We start from the raw sequence: 18,813 nt of genomic DNA on the forward strand, positions 1-18,813 counted from the left end.
TTTACCCTCCGCTGCCTCTGTTCGAGTTAAACCAGCTCCACAACAAAGGATTATTTGTCCCTCTCCACCGTTTTTCCCCGAGAAAAAACACAACGCCACTCGGGGGAAACAACGGTCTTCTCTTTGATTCATACATTTATCAACAGCTTCGCAGGTTGAGAACAAAAACAAAAGGAAAAAGTCATCTGTCAAAACTGTTTTCCGCGAGAGAGACTCTCGATATTGAGATGCCAATGCGTTTCATCCGAGATTTAATTTTCTGCTCGAATCGCAGAATGAGAAAGCAATCATATACGGACGCGTGTCATCGTTCGGGACAAGTTGTCATCTGCAGAATTAGAATTTCAATATGGCGGCGTGCATCTGTCAACACTGCAGATTAGACTCTTTCCCCACATCTCCGCACGGCGAAGTAGAAGTGAAGTGGTACATCGTATACCCGACGAGGCCTTCGGTCCGATGGCTATTTTTCACATCCAATAAAGAAAATGTTAAGTGTTCAATGAAAATGTACCAACGAAATAGGGGTTCAAATCACACTCAGAGATGAATTATTCAGTTTGAAAGCAGCAGTCGTCACTCATCAGCGTTAATAATAACGCAGAAGAAGTCCCGAGATTGATTTTCTTTTTTCTTCTTCTTCTTCTTCTCCTCATCCTGATAAAACTACACTTTCGCGGCGGCTAATTTCGAAACGTCTATTTGCGTTTAAATTGCATGTTTCGCGCGCGCATAACGTCAAATTGTTATTTGTCAGCACAGAGGGGACAATTTGAAATGATTACCGTTTAATCTCCCGCAGCCGAACACGCGTTAGTACGCATCGATGCCAGCGCACTCGTACTTTTATGCATCTGCGCAGCCGTTTGTTCAGCCTATGAATAATAATGTAATTTTCTATGGTAGTCGGTTGTGTATTTGCAATTCAGCGGACGTGCAGGACACTCTAAAGATGATGATAAATAATGTAACACCGTTTTTTTTTTTTCCACATCACCTGCACTGTTAATTACACCCACCCCACCCCACCCACCGCCCCCGCCCCCCTCCCATTCTGTCAGCAGACCGCAGGACTGAGCCGAGAGGGTAAGCCAGTGAGGAATGCAGCCAGTGGCAGAGGAAAGGATTAAGTTCGATTTTTAAAAAATCGAAATATCAAGACAATAATGAAGAAAAATTGTATAAAATGCAAAAATTAAAGTATTAAAGAGGTTGTGGAATTTTTCAGCCATTCCTGTGAGACAGCGCTCTGGGTGGGAGGAAACCTGCCGAGTTTGTTGTGCACTTGTTTCTCTTGGCCTTGGTGTCATGCAACTGAACATCATCTTCCAACTGACAACCGCCATATCTTTGTAATCACGTCCTTCCTGATGACTCACATCTTTGGGTATGGTGTTCCTCTTTATCAGTAACGTCTACACACACGAACATTGCAGGCAGTAACACAGCTTATGCACACAGTCCCTCATTCTGATCCTTTATGATGTATAAACCTGAAGTTGCACGGTAGTATAAGAGCATAAGAAACAGTATATTTTATACAGTCTAACACGCTGCAGATAACAAGAATTGTTTTACTAAATAAAATTGACCGATTTAACCAGGCAATAACCCGGTAAATAGACTGAATAGCCTAAAAATCAGCGTGTCTGTTTGATTGACAGACCTGTGGTGCAGTCAGGTTTCCACTATCAGTTGGCGGGGCATAGGGTCCTCGGGTTTACAATCAAATCGGGTCAGATCCACCCCTAGCTTCTCCCCCGGCTCGTCCAAATATGATCACTTCTGGCTCCAAAATAGCAAAGATGGCTTCGGACGTATTTTCACTCCCAAATAGATATTAGTAGCTTTTGTTTCGCATTTAGTGTTGTTGTTGCAAATTGTAGAGCGCTTTTGAGACTGCAAAAGTGGAAACGCGCTTATATAATTGCGGACCATTTTTGATTGGTTGCTGTGCATGATTAAATCGCTGTGCAATATCTGTAGCCGTGCCAATTTGTTTTTGGTTTACTTTTTAAACAACTGGACAGGACCAACAGATGTAAATTAGCCTCTTGGGCACACTCTGGCTCAGTTCATTTTTCAGTTGATCAATGCCCTGTTAAATAAATAAAGAAGTACTGTCGGCAGGTAGCTAGCCAGCAAAATGTCAACGTAATGGAGCATTACTGGAGTCAGTAAATGCAATGCTTCAATATAAAGTGTGGCTTACGTGATGTTTTTTGGGCAACAACTTGACTCTAAATATTGCTTTTATTTTTCTTCATTGAGTTTGTGGAAAATAATAAACATGACATAAATACATCAGATTTACCATTTATGCAATAATAATAATAATAATAATAATAATAATAAAAACTCAGGGGTAATCGTGTTTCTTTGGCTGCTGTAAGCAGGGAATGAAGTTTAGTCAACGGCTGTCAGCGGTTTTTATACCCAGCCGTCGGGAGAGGACACGCCCCCTTCGAGCTCCCCACCACTCACAGGGCGGAAAGCGATTAGCTCCGCGCGCCTGTCAGTCACACGCGTCGCCCATTGCTTCCTGTGTGGAGGCTCGGTGTGGTTCTGTCTGCAGAGAGTCTCCGGCATGGACACCCGCTCCGCTCCTCAACTTTTTCCCGGAGATTTTACCGCTCTTATTTTACATTTGACGGCGTGCGTATCGTTTGGAAATGGGTTTGTGACCGGAATAAGCCGAAGCTGAGCTCGACGTGAGTTGAAACCCTGAACGTTTGAAATTCCTTTTTTTTTTTTTTTTTTTTCTTCTTTCTTTCTTTTTTTTTTTTTTTTTTGAGGGTTTGTTGTTCGAGTTGTTGGAGGAAGAGAAAGGAGAAAAATGCCAGTTGCAACTCTTCTGCCTTTTACCGCGACCCCGAATAGGAAGTCCGCCAGCCCGACTTCGTTCAGGTTGACGGAGAAATTTATCCTTTTACTGGTGTTCAGCGCTTTTATAACCCTGTGTTTCGGGGCTATTTTCTTCCTGCCGGACTCGTCCAAGCTGCTAAGCGGAGTTTTCTTTCATTCCTCCGCGGTGGAGACCAACACCCGCACCGGTCCGGACAGCAGCGACTCGGGTTCGGCTGGAAACGACGACAGGGTCCTGGCCAAAATCAAGAAAGACCACGAAAAGGCGCTGCTGGAGGCCAAGGATACTCTACAAAAACGGCCCGACGAGATAAAACAAGACATTGTGATTGATAAGCAGACAGTTGCAAAGGAGGCTATGGGTCAAGGTGGGAAGGATGTCAATAATTTACCTTTCGTTGAGTACCGCCGCCCGCCCGGGGCCACGGGACACGAGCCCCTGGACCCCGAGACCAGGGACAGACGGGCTAAAATCAAAGAGGTGAGGATCTGTTGTGTTTTCTTCACTGTTGATTTTGTGGCGGAAAAAAAACAAAAAAAAAAAACAACTCAAACCAGACTCCCCTTTAAAATCTGACGTTTTTTGACTTTGCCTTGGCTTTTGGCCTGTTGATAGTCCCGCTGGGAGACGACTCAACACGTCGCACGAATCGTCCGCATCCTGTTTACAAATCGGCTCACATATAACACGCCGGTGGGCACCAGGGCGAATAAAAAAATGAACTTTAACTAAATGTTCTCCAGTTCTCCGGAAAGTCTTCTCCGCCGATGTTCCTCGCGGACAGCGGGGTTTTTTTTGGCTTGTGAGATTTACGCACCGTATACAACTTGTGATTTTCGCCTCGTTAAAACGGACTATAGTGGACTACTTCTAGCCGAAATGTAGAGAACACGCAGTCCCGTCACGGTGAAGATCTTGTGCCGTGTTTCGCGTCTCTTCCTCACCTGCTGGGGGATCTGACATTTTAAAGCGGCAGTTTTTTAGAGGGTGTTTGGCGTGACGTGTAATCTTTCCACGATATCCAAGGAGAAGTCGGTTCCTGGGGAAATGGAAGGAATGCGTGCAGGATCCGCCGCCCTCCTCCGGGCTGACTCTACCTGTCTTTCAAGTTTGTCAGGACAATACAGGGCTTGGTGCACGCCCAGCCCCGCGTTACTTACGTTAGATATCAATGGATGATGTGGGGATTGAAATGCACCTTTTTTGTTTTTCATTTTTGGGTGTGAAGGCTTCCACGAATGTTTATGTGACCTAGGTTTTTCAGTGTATATCATAATCCCCAAACCTGGAGATGTTTTTTATTTATTAATTTGTTTTTTTTTTTACAGAACCTGCTTGTTAATGCCCTCCATGTTATTAATTCATTAGAGTTATTATCTACCTTTCTATTGATTTACCCAGTATTTATGCCACTGTATGTCCTTTTTATTCAATAGATTCTGTTCGGTGCAAGCAAAGCGTTAGCTCTGTAGCCTGCAGCAGGGGGAAAAAAAAACCATCCAACAGGTAGCTTGTCTGGTATTATTGCGATTATGTCACTGCACAATGTGTGTGTGTGTGTGTGTGTGTGTGTGTGTGTGTGTGTGTGTGTGTGTGGAGGAACAAGTAGGGAAGCACAGCGGTGAAGTCTCAGAGGTGGTTTCAGGTGTCAGCTGATGCCGTGCAGCCAGCCTGCTGCTTCATCTGGGATGTTATGATCCCCGGGCCCGTCCCTGACTGACGCTAAAATATCCTCACTCAAATATTAAACGTATACAGACGGGTATGACGGCAGTATATAAAGCGTCGGTTTTAAAAAGATATCTGGCTTTTCTGTTCAGCTGGGAGGCCCGAGTCCTGTTTTGCTCATTCATCTGGTTTGACTGATGGAGCCACACAGGAATGCTGAGTGAGAGAGCAGATAAGGATAAGGAATGACTGAGCACGTGTTGGCTGCTGATATATACATATATATATATATATATATATATATATATATATATATACATATGTATGTGACCTGCAATATTAGCAAACAAGTATATCACATTTGTCTGAATACGTCAGTATTAGTAATGCAGTGATTTTTTTTTTTTTTTTTGGGGGGGGGGGGGTTTACCCTTTGTACTTATAGTTAGGGCTGCAAATAACCATTGCTTTCGTTACTGGTTAATCTGTCGAGTATTTACTCGAGTGATCGACGCGCAGTTTGGTCTTTTAAAGTGTCCGGAAACGGTGAAAAAAAAGTCCTCAAAGCTTGAAGGCGCAGTCTGAACTGTCTACAACAGTCACAAAAAAAAAAAAAAATATATATATATATATATATATTCAGTTAATCATCATTAGGGACTAAATAAATCAAAGATATTCACATTTGAGAAGCTGGAGTCGAAAGAGATTTTAGCATTTTGGCACGAACAAAAGTGACTTAAAACAGATAATCGATTACAGGAGTAGTTGCGCAGTAATTTTCTGTCGATCGAAATAAATAGATAAATCTTCGCGGCTCTTCCACACGAGATGCGAGAAAATTGTGAAACGGATTGATTTAGAGAAGACGAATAAATGTCTAATAAGTTGATAAAAAACCTTACCGATTAACAGTAACGCGGCTTTCAAGACCCTTGAAACGACTAAGTTGGACTTAATCACAGGTTGTCCGCTCTTGTGTCGTTGCTATATATCACACAGAGACCCTGTTTCCCTGTAACCTCCCCACGGCAGTGTTTCTTATTAAAGACGCGCTCTATTGAAATGCAGATGAGGGAAACACCTTTGACCTTCAGACATCATCGCCCGCCACTAAAAGGTCAGGAAACCCCCCCCCCCCCCCCCCCACACACACACACACCTCGCAAACGTCGATAAATCACGTCGGGAAAGTAAAGCGTGCGTCTCGAATGTCCAATGGTCCACCGCCGCTGCGTTTGTGTTTTGAACCCGCGTGACTTTCAAAGCAGCATTAATCAGCGAGTTAAAACACTGCGTCGGTCACCGTGGTAACCGTTTTGAATACGGTGGGGAGTTTTTGTTTGTGGTAGCTTCTCTATTTTCATAATGTACAGTAGTAACACGCAAGGCTTTGCTCGGGGCTTTTATTTGATTTTTTATGAGTGACCAAAATATGAAGTCGTTCACGCTGAATTTATTAGACTGAGCACCAAACTAATGCTGCTTTTAAAATAAATAAATAAATAAATACAAGTTTAGCAGCTCCAGAAGCATCGCTGAAGTTTAGTTTCAGGTGAAAAACATGCACACCTACTTTGTCTTTTATCAGCTGATCCGTCGTCACGTTTGGTCATAAAATCGTAAACGGGTCGGGTGTTCGGTTTGTTATTCGTCTGGCAAGCGTCAGTAAATAGTTACGTTCCAATTCACCGCCCCCCTTTTTCACTTTTGACGGAGATATTATTGAAGCTTTCAGGTTTCACCAATAAACTTTGGGGATGTATTGATATTTCGGTGGTTCTGGGATTAGTTGCTTTAAATTTCAAGTTGTATTAAAACAAACAAACAAACAAAAAAACAACAACTTATCGCCGAGCCTTTGCCGATTTGAGTTGACTTTATCGATCCGCTGCTATTTATTGTAAACACTCTTTTAACGTGTTGTTGTCCACGATACGATTTGTAACTCAACTTTATACTATACCAGTATTATTATGATTTTATCACTGAACGACATCGATGAATTCCTCGACCCCCCCCCTCCCAGCCCCCCCCCTCCCTCCCTCCCAGGCCCCGCCACTCCCCCCAGATATCTTTCTGCCCTTTTTATTTTGTTCAGTAAAGCCAATAACTCTATTGAACAAACACACTCTAACCCCCCCCGCCCCCCTTTTCCATTGATCTCTGGTGGCCCGCTGCTTTTAATTTCATTATTTGAAAGATAAAGTTGTGCGGTCCAGCTTCCAGGCTCTAAACTCCACCGCCTCCACCTCCAGTCGGGGGATCAGCGTTTGTGTTTTGTGATTGGCGGAGGACTCGCGGAGGCTGCAGGGGACGCTCTGGGAAAAAAAAGAAAAAGAAAGAAAGTAAAAGGAGGATAACCAGCTTGTTGTGAGTGACCGCCGCAATCCTTCAATCAGCTAAATCTTGTTTGTCTGCTCGGAAATCAAAGCCTCCCCGGAGAACCCTGCTGTCGGCGGCTTTCACTAAGAGCCCGGGAGGGGTGGGGTGGAGGAGGGGGGGGGTTATAATGAAAACTCTGGCTGGTGAACTGAGAGGAAAAATCAAGGTGGATGGTATAAAAAATATAATAAAATAAAATGCATTCTTAGACTTTCTTCTTTTGGGGGGGGGGGGATTACTAAAGTCTAACTTCTGGGTCAGTTAGTAACAGGTTTTTTTGGTGGTTTTTTTTGGCCTGCTATGGAGACCGACACTTAACCTCTGGCTCGCAGCCAAAATACGAACAGCTGAATTGGGAGACTCGCCCCGACGGCAAACAGATTCCAACTCCGGCTTAATTACACGCACGTTTTTTTTGTTTTGTTTGTTTAAATGGAGGTACGTTTTAAATGTTAAACGAGAAGGCAGCGCCAGAACCGAACTTTTCTTTGGCGATCACGTCGTGCGGTTATACGTCATTTTTGCCGTCGAGCAGCAGAGTTTTGGATTCACTGTTTGCAAGACCGGAGTCTCTCTTGAACCGGTCGGCAAAGACCAAAACCTGCAGCGGAGGACGAGTCCGCGTCGCGTTCACGCTCGACGGCCTGCTCGCGCTTCACGTACGAAAACGTATGAGGCGTGAGCTCCAACGACGCTCTTCTGATTTAGATTTCCACGCGTCGAAGGAGTAAAGCGGCATTTCCATTTTTTTGGTGTCGGGTACTTTTTCTGGATTTTTTTTTTTTCACCGTAGTAACTATAGCGACGCTGCATGAAACTGCTATTTTTTTTTTGTTTTTTTGGGGGCTATTTGACAACCCAACATGTACTTCTGGTGGCGGGTATCTCTTCGGTACATTTTCACTGGTTTCTTCTAAATCCACGACGAGCAGTTGGAAACACGTTAGAGTTATTATTTTTATTTTATTTTTTCAATGCTGGGAATCTCCTGGGACTCCCACCCGGGGTCCTCTGGGGGAAACTCGTGCTCTTTCAGAACAGCGGCTGAGGCTCTTTTTATTTATTTTTTTGGCTGCATTTTCTTCATAAGACGACAGACTTACCATTTATTATTATTATTATTATTATTTATTATTTATTATTACGCACACGCTCACCTTGTCTGCTCCGAGCAACCGCTGCTGTCGCATGACGCATCATCCTGCTCCCCCTCTGTGTGTGTGGTGTGTGTGTGTAGTGTGTGTGTGTTGTGTGTGTGGTGTGTGTGTAGTGTGTGTGTGTGTGTGTGTGTGTGGTGTGTGTGTGTGTGTGTAGTGTGTGTGTGTAGTGTGTGTGATGAGGTGGAGCCCATTTGCCATTTTTAAGCATGCAAATGAGATGCAAACGAGCATTTGGCGAGCCATAAGGGAACGGCGTGTTTACAGTTTCGCATCTTAAAGGACCGATCGCTTATCGTGCTGTCAGCCCTCCACCTCCACCTCCACCTCCACCACATCCTCCTTCACCTCCTCCTCCTCCTCCTTCTCTGAAGTTTATGACACGTACGTGCAGGAAACTGTCACCACGCTGACTTGTGTACACACTTCTTTCTGTTTCGGGGAACTGTACATAAAGGTACTGGTTGTTTGTCGAGGTCTGCGGTCGCTCGTCCAGCGCCGGCTGTTGCAGGAAAAGATTTAATCGTCAGTAACGCCCCCCCCCCCCCTCCACTCCCAACACCCTTTTTAAAAAGAAATGTCCTTTACTCTTGTCTGTTGTTCTCTTCAACATCCTCTTTGTTGTCACTTACATCCGTTGCTTCTGCTTTTTTTTTTTTTTTTTTTGCATAAAAAGAGAGAGAAGCCATCTTTGTTGCTTCGCCAACCTTAAAAAAAAAAAGCCTAAAAATAAAATTCTTTCTCAGGACTAGCGTTGCAGCCTCCCAGTCCTATTTCTGTGTCGACCGTTTGAACTAATTGCCTCTGGTTCCCCGGTCCTACTTCTTTTCTTAGAGTGGAAAACCAGACGTGTGTGTGTGTGTGTGTGTGTGTGTGTGTGTGTGTGTGTGTGTGTGTGTGTGTGTGTGTGTGATAGTTACCCCCCCCCCTTCCTCCTTGTTTAATTGTCTAATGGCTCACAACCAGCACCGCCGTCTCCTTGCAATAAGTATGTCGGTGTGTACATTACTGTACTCGTACTCACTTCCTGACCAATGAAAGGCCCCGTTTCATTTCCCCGTGCTGATGTCAGCAAAGACATTACTCATCAAAAGCCGCGTAGACCTGAAACCTTTCTTTGCACTAATCTACAATAAAGAGCCCAGTCAGTAGGAAGAATTATTGAAAGGCTTTTAAACCGCCTCTTTGGGATCATAATTCCATCCTTTAAAAGCCTTATTGTTTGATCTGCAGAGAGTAAGTTGTAATGTCTCGAGTTAAATCTACGCGCATCGTGTCTGTTTTGGTGGTTTCACGCGGTTTAATCCATCTTCAGACTGTCATCGCTTTCACTTCTTGCTTTCAAGAAGTGGCTTTTGACCTTGAGAGAATAAAATGACCTCCCCCCCCCTCCTCCCCCTTCACCCCAAAAAATGTCTAGAATAGAATAAGAGATATAGTACCTTTTTTTTTTAACATATAGTTGCTGTCGTTTTATTCGTCAATTTCACTGAATCATTTCATTCCAATCACTTTGCATGAAAGTATCTCGTATTTGTACATTTGTACAAGTTCTTACGAGTTATTTCTACATTTTCTGGCGGTCCATCTGAAAATATTCCGTTATAAATGAGGAAATAAGCTTCAAAAAGCCTTGTTTTTCATGGGCGTGTCTGTTTGATTGACAGGCCTGTGGTGCAGTCGGGTCACGGCTGTCGGGGGGGGCGGGACGTAGTATCGTCGGGGTTTCCCATCAGATCGAGTCAGATCCACCGCTGGCTCCTCCCCCCTGCAGCTGGCTCCTCCCCCCTGCAGCTCGTCCAAATACGGTCACTTCCTGCTCCAAACCGCTCCGAACTAGCAAAGGTGGCGCCGGCCGAAATCTGAACTCGATGCTTAATAACGGTCGTCCACAAACCAACGGGTGACGTCACTGGTTGCCGCTCGGGATAGAGCTCGAGTAAATAGTCGATTAAGTGAATCCCTCGATTGATTAAAAAAAAAAAAATCAATTAAAGTTGCATCTTGTGAAGATTTGCCGGAATCGTTGACGTCAGCGGGCTTATTTTTCTCACATTTTACAGACTAGTTTCAATAGATTGTTCGTTCATTTCCAACATAATTTGCCGGATTAATCAATGAAGAAAATATTCATTCATTACAGCCAAAGTCGAAGCAATTAATCAAGAGAAAGAAAACGCCGAGCATTCCCCGGATTCAGAGCATTTGCAGCCGATTTATGGACGGCGTATACGCTGAATTTCTTTCAGATAAACTCGAGGTGAACATTTTGGCGTATTTTCTTGTACTTCGAGTCACCGACTAGAAATAACCTAAAATCCCATCCTGTAATCTATCGGGACGTCCACCTGTTGCCTGGTGAAGACAGATCGTGCTGCACCTCCAGCCCGAGGCCTCCGGACGCCGGCAGCTTAAGATTCAGGTGATGAATATTGTATTAGTGAGATAGTTACTGTAAATATATAGTCCCGGCGGATAGCCCGAGAGGCTTCGGATATTTCAAATCCATATATTCATATAAATGGCTGCTGTACGGTTCTCTTAAAAGTCGGTGTGGATTGTTTGGTTTTATTTTTTCTAAGTGAGGATGAGGATGAATGTCTCTCTGCCAGGGAATATATACACCCTATATTACCCACTATTAGTACACCGTTTGTCATGTATATGTACGTCTCGTGGCCTTTTGTGTAGTCCGTCCGTGCAGCCCCCCCCCACCCCCCACCCCCCACACACATCACAGACCCTGGATGCTGGAGACGCTGCGTTCTGGCTATATGAAAGCGTTATTGCTTATCGACCGGATCCGTCTCGGAGATACGTTTCGCTCTTTTACTGCCGTTTACTGCGCCTACCCTCCCGCCCGCCCGGCTCCGCTCCCTGCTCATGCATAGTCATCGAGCATTGATGTGGGAAGAGCTCGGAGCAAAATAAATCTGACGGATTGTTATTATGATCGGGTATTTGTTGGTCAAGACATGACTTGAAGTGTGGATCGCGGAGGTGTATACAGGAGTGCACACACACACACATATATCTATATATATATATATATAGATATATATATACACAAAATGTAATTAAATGTGCTCCGCCAGCCACTTCACTAACAAGTCAGATGTTTTATTGTTGTTGTTGTTGTTGTTATGAAAGTGAGTAAAAGTCAAGCAGAAAGACACCACAATAAAAAACAACACCATCAGGGTGCAGAGAGAGTCATTTTTGACACAAGAAAAATATATTTGTGATGAAATATTTAAAATTATAGGTTTACTGTTGAAATTCCCAGTAAAAATGGTATTTTCAGGTTGCTGCTTTTAATATTTTAAGGTTTTCTGCTTTTCTGTGTCCAGCTTAGGAGTAAACAGGTTATTTTTGTGCCATTTTTGACTGTTTTTTTTTTAAAAGTATTTTTTAATCATGTTATGTTCAACTTAAATTTTTTATTTTTTTATATTCTGACATTTTCCAACAATAATTCAGATTTCTTTTTGTCAGTAATATCTAATGTTCACTAATTAATGACACCGACAAGATGACACCTCAACAGTTAAGATGCAGGTTTTTTGGGATCCAAATTTTTAGGAAGCCATCATGAACTTAAGTGCCTGTTTTATTCTGAATCATAATGTGACTTGTAGGGTTTTTTATTTTTTTTTATTTTTTTTATTTATCTTTTTAAAATGTGCCTTCAGTCACCCGGTGGAAGCACAACTGTCAGTCAAGTCGGCGAATGCTGCGGCGCCTTTTAGCTTTACACAAGACTGAGAGAAAGTAGTGCCTGAAAGGAAAGAAAAAAAAAAAGCGAGCGAAATGAAATGTCAATAACAAGTCATCAATATCCCCTTCGTGCTCCCTCCACGCTTCGTTTGAACCGACTCGACTCCCTTCGCTTCCAGAGAGCTCAACGGCAGCCAGACGCAAACAGACAGACGTACATTTGTAAAACTATCAGGGAACGAGCGTATTTATACCACTACTATAGTATAAACCTAATCACAGTTCAATAATACTCATAGTCCTTATGCAACACGGTATCATGGCAAAGCGTGACATAGACACGCCGTTCCACTGCAGCAAAGTGTGAAATAGGTTCGAATCCAGTTTTTGTTGAGTTGTTTTTGTTTTCGAACTTTTTTGTTTTGTTTTAGCTCCTAAGTTTAATTTTCCTGTTAATATCATGGCTCAAGGTCGGTTTCTTTTTCGTCCACTAAAGGAAAACCTGTATCTGTCGCGCCCGGATAGGGCCAAAGCGTGGCTATTTCACGTTTTGCCTCCAGCCTTTTGTTTTTTTTTCCTCCGAGAGCTACTTTGAGCTACCGGGTAGCTCGTGAGCTACTGGTTTGGAGACTTGGTTGGTTGGTTGGAAAACAAAAAAATTGTACCGGGCAGATATGACATAATGAACTTGGATATATATATTAAAAAAAAAGTCTGTTGCTGAAATATAAAAGGATATTACTGACAGTGACAGGTACCAGTCGCGGCACAAGTTCTCCACTCGTACTAATAAACTATAGGCAGAACAAAGGGGCAAACGAGATGATGTCATTGAAAGTCAAACCAGAAATGATGGAAAACGACGTGGAAACTGATGGAAATATGACGTTTCTGTTTATGCAGCTGTTTTAATACAGATAAAAAGAAACGATTCTCACGATTATGCAAGAATAACTGCAGTCAGCTGAAATAGACGTGATAAGAGAATTATGTAATAAATGTGACGGGCCTTACGGGAAGCGTGTTCAATCGACTCCATGGCAACGCCGGGGAAAAGAAAATTCAAAGATGGAATCAAGATATATCGACGTGGTGGAGTATGTCTGGGGTGTGATGTTGGAAATGGAGTTTTTTTGTTGTTGACTACAACAACAGAGTTGTGACATTATGGATAATTAGTTCCCTCTTTTTTTAATTTTTTTTCCCAAACCTGCTTATTATTTGAATGCTTTAATTGGCGATTGGGATTATTAGCATTCCCTTTGCTGTGAAACGGTGATATATGCTGGGCAGTGCATCCTCACGGGGCTTCGGGGGGGGGGGGGGGGGGACGGGTGTAAAAAAAAAAACAACAACCAAAAAACTACGTGGCCCTGCGTCGCGATTAATGACCGCGCAGGATCGGTCGAAGCCGTCGGCCGAACGAGGTCGCGAGCCGTCTCGTTTTCGCCGAGCGCCGACACGCCGCGAGCTCGTTAACAATCCAAAGTTATCGATCGCGTTTACGATCCCCGGGTAAACAGTCGCGTGTGCAACGCCGGGTGACTTGGAAAAAGTTGTTTCTGAGTTTCAGAGGTACTGAAGAAGAGAGTTTTTGTAAAAGGCAAAACGAGACAATCGAATAGAACGACGCATTCATTTAAATTTTTTTTTTTTTTGTCTAAGACGCTTAATATCAGCCGTTCGAGGCTAAATCAATATTGTTTGACTTTTAGTCTAATGACTTCATGTTTTAATAGTCACCCTTTAGTGCACTTGATTAGAGTGTCTGTCTAAACGATGAGACGCTAATGGAGGAGAGCATTCTTTTTTCTGTAGGACTCATCACCGTCCAATCAAATATATATTATATCATTTTCAAATTAATTGGAGCACAGGCTGGTCGTTTTGCGGTTCGAGCGACTTTTTCCTAATTTGTAAAAAAAAAACCTGAAAACCACCTGATTCTTACTGAACGTGAAGACGGACTCGTTGGACGACTGAAGGAAATGTGACAGTTTGAAAATGCATGATTTTAAACAATGAGGTCGGACGAGTGTTTCATCGATGCAGTCTGTTTCTGCACGTATTCATTTTGTGCTTTTTTAGTTTTTTTTGGGGGGGGGGACCTCCGGGAGCTACTTTGCCAAACTGAAAGCGTCCGAGAGCGGCTCACCTCCAGTGACATTTGTTTTACGTAGCTGAGCTCCACCCAAACCAGCTGAATCGGCTTCTTTTACGTGAACAAAAACAGCTTAAATTCAACAAGCAGCTGCACGCTTCTTTCTGTACGCATTTCTTTTTTTTCTTTTTCTTTTTTTATTTTCTGTGTTTTCCGAGACGGGAGACGGTTTCAGTAGAGTCGGTTTCGTCTCCATTAGAGGAAAAAAACAAACAAAAAAACCAATCGTGTTTTTGTTGTTTTTCTTCTCCTCTCGTGATGTCGAGGCGGTCTGTCGGTAGATGGAAACAGGTTTGTAAATTCAAAGCCGCGCCGGAAAAATCGATAACTGGCCGCGTTTTCACACGTCAAACAAAAAAAGAAGCTCAAAGTTAATGTGAAATGAACACAGAATATTTCTATTATTCAGTGTTTGGGAAATTTTTCTCTTACTGACGGTTCCTGGGATTTGAGCCACAAAAAAAACCCCTCCGGACTGTTATCTCGCACACGCACACACACACACACACACACACGCACACACACACACACACACACACACACGCACACACACACACACGCACACGCACACGTCTGTCGTTGGAGATGAGCTCACGGCACCTGATCAGCTGATCATATTTCCTTATCCAGGAGAAGGTTACGACACGCTCAGGTTTCCTCTCGAGTCGGTGGGTTGTCTTCACGTCGATCCACATGTGTATGGTCTGTGATGATAATAATAATAATAATAATAATAATAATAATAATAAAAAAGAGATGAGAAAAAGTCCAAGGACGGAAATGTGCCAATTCACATCCTGTCAACAACTTGCCTGCTTATTCTTGGCAAATACAAGCATGTGGAAGTTGGCACAAACACGCTGGCTGATTTTTATTTATTTATTTTTTTTATTTTTTGAAATGCTTGAGCTGGTTCTGATTTGAAATCCTTCAGGCTGCGGTCTCCGGAGGGAGGATACGGGTATTTGTGACCAAGCCTTGTAGCCCTCGCTGATGGCGAATGCTCTCGGATATTCAATATTAACGTTTTTCCCGGGGACTCCGGGGGAGGTGGGGGGGGGGGGGGGTTTACGGCCGGCTGACTCGAACCCCCCCACCCCCCGACCCCCGACTCCAGTCTAATATCCAGAGTCACGGGCTGTCAATCACAGACTCCTTTTATTTTCCAATCTCCTCCCCTCCCTCCTCCCCTCCCACCTCCCCTCATGCGAGGACGAGCATTTTAAAATTTTAAGGGTTTCATTCAATATTTCTATTTTGATCCATCAGAAGTCGGCGCTGCCCGCTAAATGTTTACATGGACTATTTGACGCGTCACTAAGATACTTATCGTCCTATAAAATTGCCGGCCGAGTTGAGCGGCGGGACGTCGGAAGCTGGAGGCGAGGTTTACATTCTTGAAAGACGGTTTTCCCTTCGATTGTGTTTGTGTGTGGTTTTTTTTTTCTTTTTTTCGTAATTAGCTTGTGATTTACTAAAAGTTGCAGGTGCACAGTCAGCAAAAAAAAACAGACTGCCCCCCCCCGGGCACGAGCTGCACAGTTGCATCACGATCGATATGACCAGAAGTGAAGAGTAATGAACTTTCTACAAAAAAAAAAAAAAACGCACTTAAGAGGCACAATTGGACTTCAGCCGAGAGAACACGAAGCGCTCGTCCGTATTTGCTTATCAAAATCCACACAGCTGCCTTCATAAAAAACAACAACAACAACAAAAAAAACATCTTACGAAAGAGAGGACGCGGAGCCGGAGTGCCTCGGCATCGCAGTGAATGTCAAGTTTAATGACCACTTGGCAATAACTTCCCGTTTGCTCTTTTTTGTTGTTGTTTTGGCATTATATATATAAAAAAAAAGTTGATTTGGTCGTCGTGCTGCGTTTAAGGAGCTCGTCCGGTACTACACTTCATCTCGCTGCTTTCACTGTAAATCTCATTGTTGCTGGCGTTTGATGGGACGTTCTCCCAGCTCACAAGATGCAGAATGGAGAAAAAAACAAAACAACAACTATTGAAATGTACGTGAGCCTCCGGTAAACGAATGTTTGTTCAAAACAAACGTGACCCTGAAGCCAACAAATCATTCAAAAACCCCTTTTCTTTAGAATTTATTTTGGGAAGTTTATTTTATTCTAAACTGATGTTTAAACCCACAAACGATCCTCTTAACGGGAAGTTTTGACAGGTTTTGCCATCTCTTCATTTCTGGCCCTCGTTTGGTGTTTTGCGCTTTCGACCTCGAGCTTTGTTGTTGTTTGTTTTTTTTTCCTGTTTCTGTCTCCCAGACACATGAACGCTTCTCTCCTGCCCGGTTCAATTTACTGAGCGGAGAGTACGAGCCGAGTACACAAGCTAAATAATTCAGACGACCACCCTGAAGCCACCTCAACACAGAAGACGAGTGTGTGTGTGTGTGTGTGTGTGTGTGTGTGTGTGTGTGTGTGTGTGTGTGTGTTGTAACAGTTTGTTGTTAATTATGGAGGTGTATTTTGCATTGCGGACGTTTTTGAAAATAAATCGTGTAAATAGCCTCGATTGTGGCTCCAGCTACGTTTGTTTACGTATTTTGTAAACTTTTATCGGAGGCATTGTTTTCAGACGTGCGGTCGTTTAAGAACGACGAATAAAAATAGTTATTAGTGATCGATTAACGTGGGATTTTATTTATTTATTTATTTTTTTAAATCATTTTTGGGTTTTAAGTTTCAGAAAGTTTCCGATTTTTCTCGACCAATTTCGCGCCCTCCATTTCTATCAGGTGACAAAAAGCTTTTGAAACTAAATTGAGAGCAAGAATTCTCTTTTTGAAGTGGCAGTGATAATATTTCTTTGGAAATACTTGTCACAATAATAATACCGTTTATTTGTATAACAGCTTTCACACGAGAAGTTCAGCTCAAAGTGAAGAAAGAAATCACATGAAACGGTTATAAAGCAATATATATAAAAAAAAAAAAAAAAAACGGGTTAAAGTGTAAAAATATAGAAAGGAGTAAAAATGCATATAAATTTGCATACGTCAAACTGACGGGTTGGCTGTTGACATTCACTTTATTATTGAGTCGTGTCATATTAAAGGCGAAGCGCTCTGATTGGATCGCTTCGGATTTGAAAAAAAGGGGCATCGACATAAACTCCGCCCCCAAACCAAACCCCACTCTTTTTTTTGGTGTTTTTTTTTGGGGGGGGGGGGGTGAATTTGACTTATGTTGCATATTTTTCATCGTATCTTCATCATGGCAAAAAAAAAAAAAAAAAAAAAAAAAAATCACAGATGCACTTTTCACTCTGTGATTGATGGAAGATTTAGTTTCGGCTTCCAAGTGAAGCATGGAAGTGCCGGCGGTGAGTCACCATGCGCCAAATCCAAGGTCGCAGCTTTATGTCCTCCTACAGGTTAAAATTGTCCTGCAGCTGAAAAGGTGTCTTTTTACTTTTGACGTTTCTCCCACACAGACTGCAGTTTGAGCAGCTTGCCAAAGGTAGATTAAATCTCAATTCACTTTTCTTTTTTTTTTTTTTCTCTTACCTTGTCAAGATGCAAAATGGTCATTTTGAAGTGTTTCTAGTTTACTGATTTGTGTCGTGTCACCACGGCGATCAGCACCGTGTAGTTATTTATTGGCCACAATTAAAAAAAAAAATATTTGCAGCGGAGCACCTTTTATACAGATTTGAGGTCATCTTAATAAACTCAGGGGGGGCGTTAACGACCGGTTTGTAAGAACTAATGAATTATTTCTGTCTTAAATGTGACATCCGGAGGAATACGTGTCTTTTTATTTTTTTTTTTTTACGTAGAATTGCGTTGAAAATCGGGTACCAAGAGAAATACAAATTCGCGTGCAGTTTTTAAAACGTTATTTTAAATCAGCTGTTTCGTATCACAGCACCTTTTATATACAAACGCAAACCTCGGCTCGATATTAAGTTCAGTTTCTACACTGTGTCTCCGACTGATGCAGAAAAAAAACATCATAATGTGTGTCTGTTCATGAAGAATAAATAACAACGGCTGTCAAAAGCTGACCACGTGGTGGTCCAAATTGTGGTGGACAGACGGATAAATAACTTTTCTTTTACGTCTCGCAGAAGCACGAAGCTCGACGTGGACCACTTTCAGTCGAGAGGATGAGGTGGCATCCTTTTTTTTTTTTTTTTTGTTAAACCGGCAGTACAATACTGACCCATATATGGTTGTTGAAATACTAAACCACTCAGGAAATCCCTGGCTGATCCCTGAAGAACCGAGTTCCCCCGGGAGGATGTTTGTCCTCCAGTCTCCGAGCGGCGGGGACATGCGAGGAGACGAGGTGGAAAAATGGTTTGGCGGCGAGTTTTTTTGTCCTCAAAACAGCACGGGTCAGAAAGCAAAGTTTTGGAAGCAAAAAACGTCAGAAGCTTTATGGGATGGATCTTTTTTTTTTTTTTTTAAATCCACCACCGGCGCAAAAGGAATTGTTGCCGGGGACGACAGGTTAATCTTGAGCGTCACGGCTCGCTTCATTCAAATCGCGTAATTCATGTGTGTTTAGTGTTGCCAAGAATTAACCAAAAAAAAAAAGTCTTGACAAAGTTGCAGATATTTATTTCTTGATAGATTGAGATTTACACTTTATTTTTTTTATTTTTTGGCAAGAAAATCGAGTTTCATTTTTCTACCTGGTATCTTTTGCCCTGTGGTGTTTTTTTAAAAGATAATTCGGGTTTATTTTGGATAAAAGTTCAGGGGACACCTTGAGAAGTTTTTTTTTTTAGTTTTTTTTTTTGTTTGGGTTTTAGGCTGCAGTGCAAAAAAGGTCGTCATGGAAATTAGTATGTGTGTGACTGTGTGTGACTGTGTGTGACTGTGTGTGAC

The 18,813-nt window shown here is 42.7% G+C and overlaps 1 protein-coding gene across 1 annotated transcript in view; it reads left to right on the forward strand.

Moving 5' to 3' along the window:
• The first annotated feature begins 2,541 nt into the window (after positions 1 to 2,541).
• The window catches only part of man1a1 (mannosidase, alpha, class 1A, member 1), a 99,236-nt gene continuing 82,964 nt past the window's right edge, over positions 2,542 to 18,813 (forward strand). The window contains 1 exon segment of the mRNA XM_069172280.1: positions 2,542 to 3,346. Coding sequence (XP_069028381.1) covers positions 2,837 to 3,346 — 510 coding nt within the window. The 5' untranslated portion in view covers positions 2,542 to 2,836.

The sequence above is a fragment of the Embiotoca jacksoni genome, unplaced genomic scaffold (genome assembly GCF_022577435.1).
Source record: "Embiotoca jacksoni isolate LCO1_2020_lvr unplaced genomic scaffold, fEmbJac1.0.p SCAF_52, whole genome shotgun sequence".
Classification (NCBI taxonomy): domain Eukaryota; kingdom Metazoa; phylum Chordata; class Actinopteri; family Embiotocidae; genus Embiotoca; species Embiotoca jacksoni.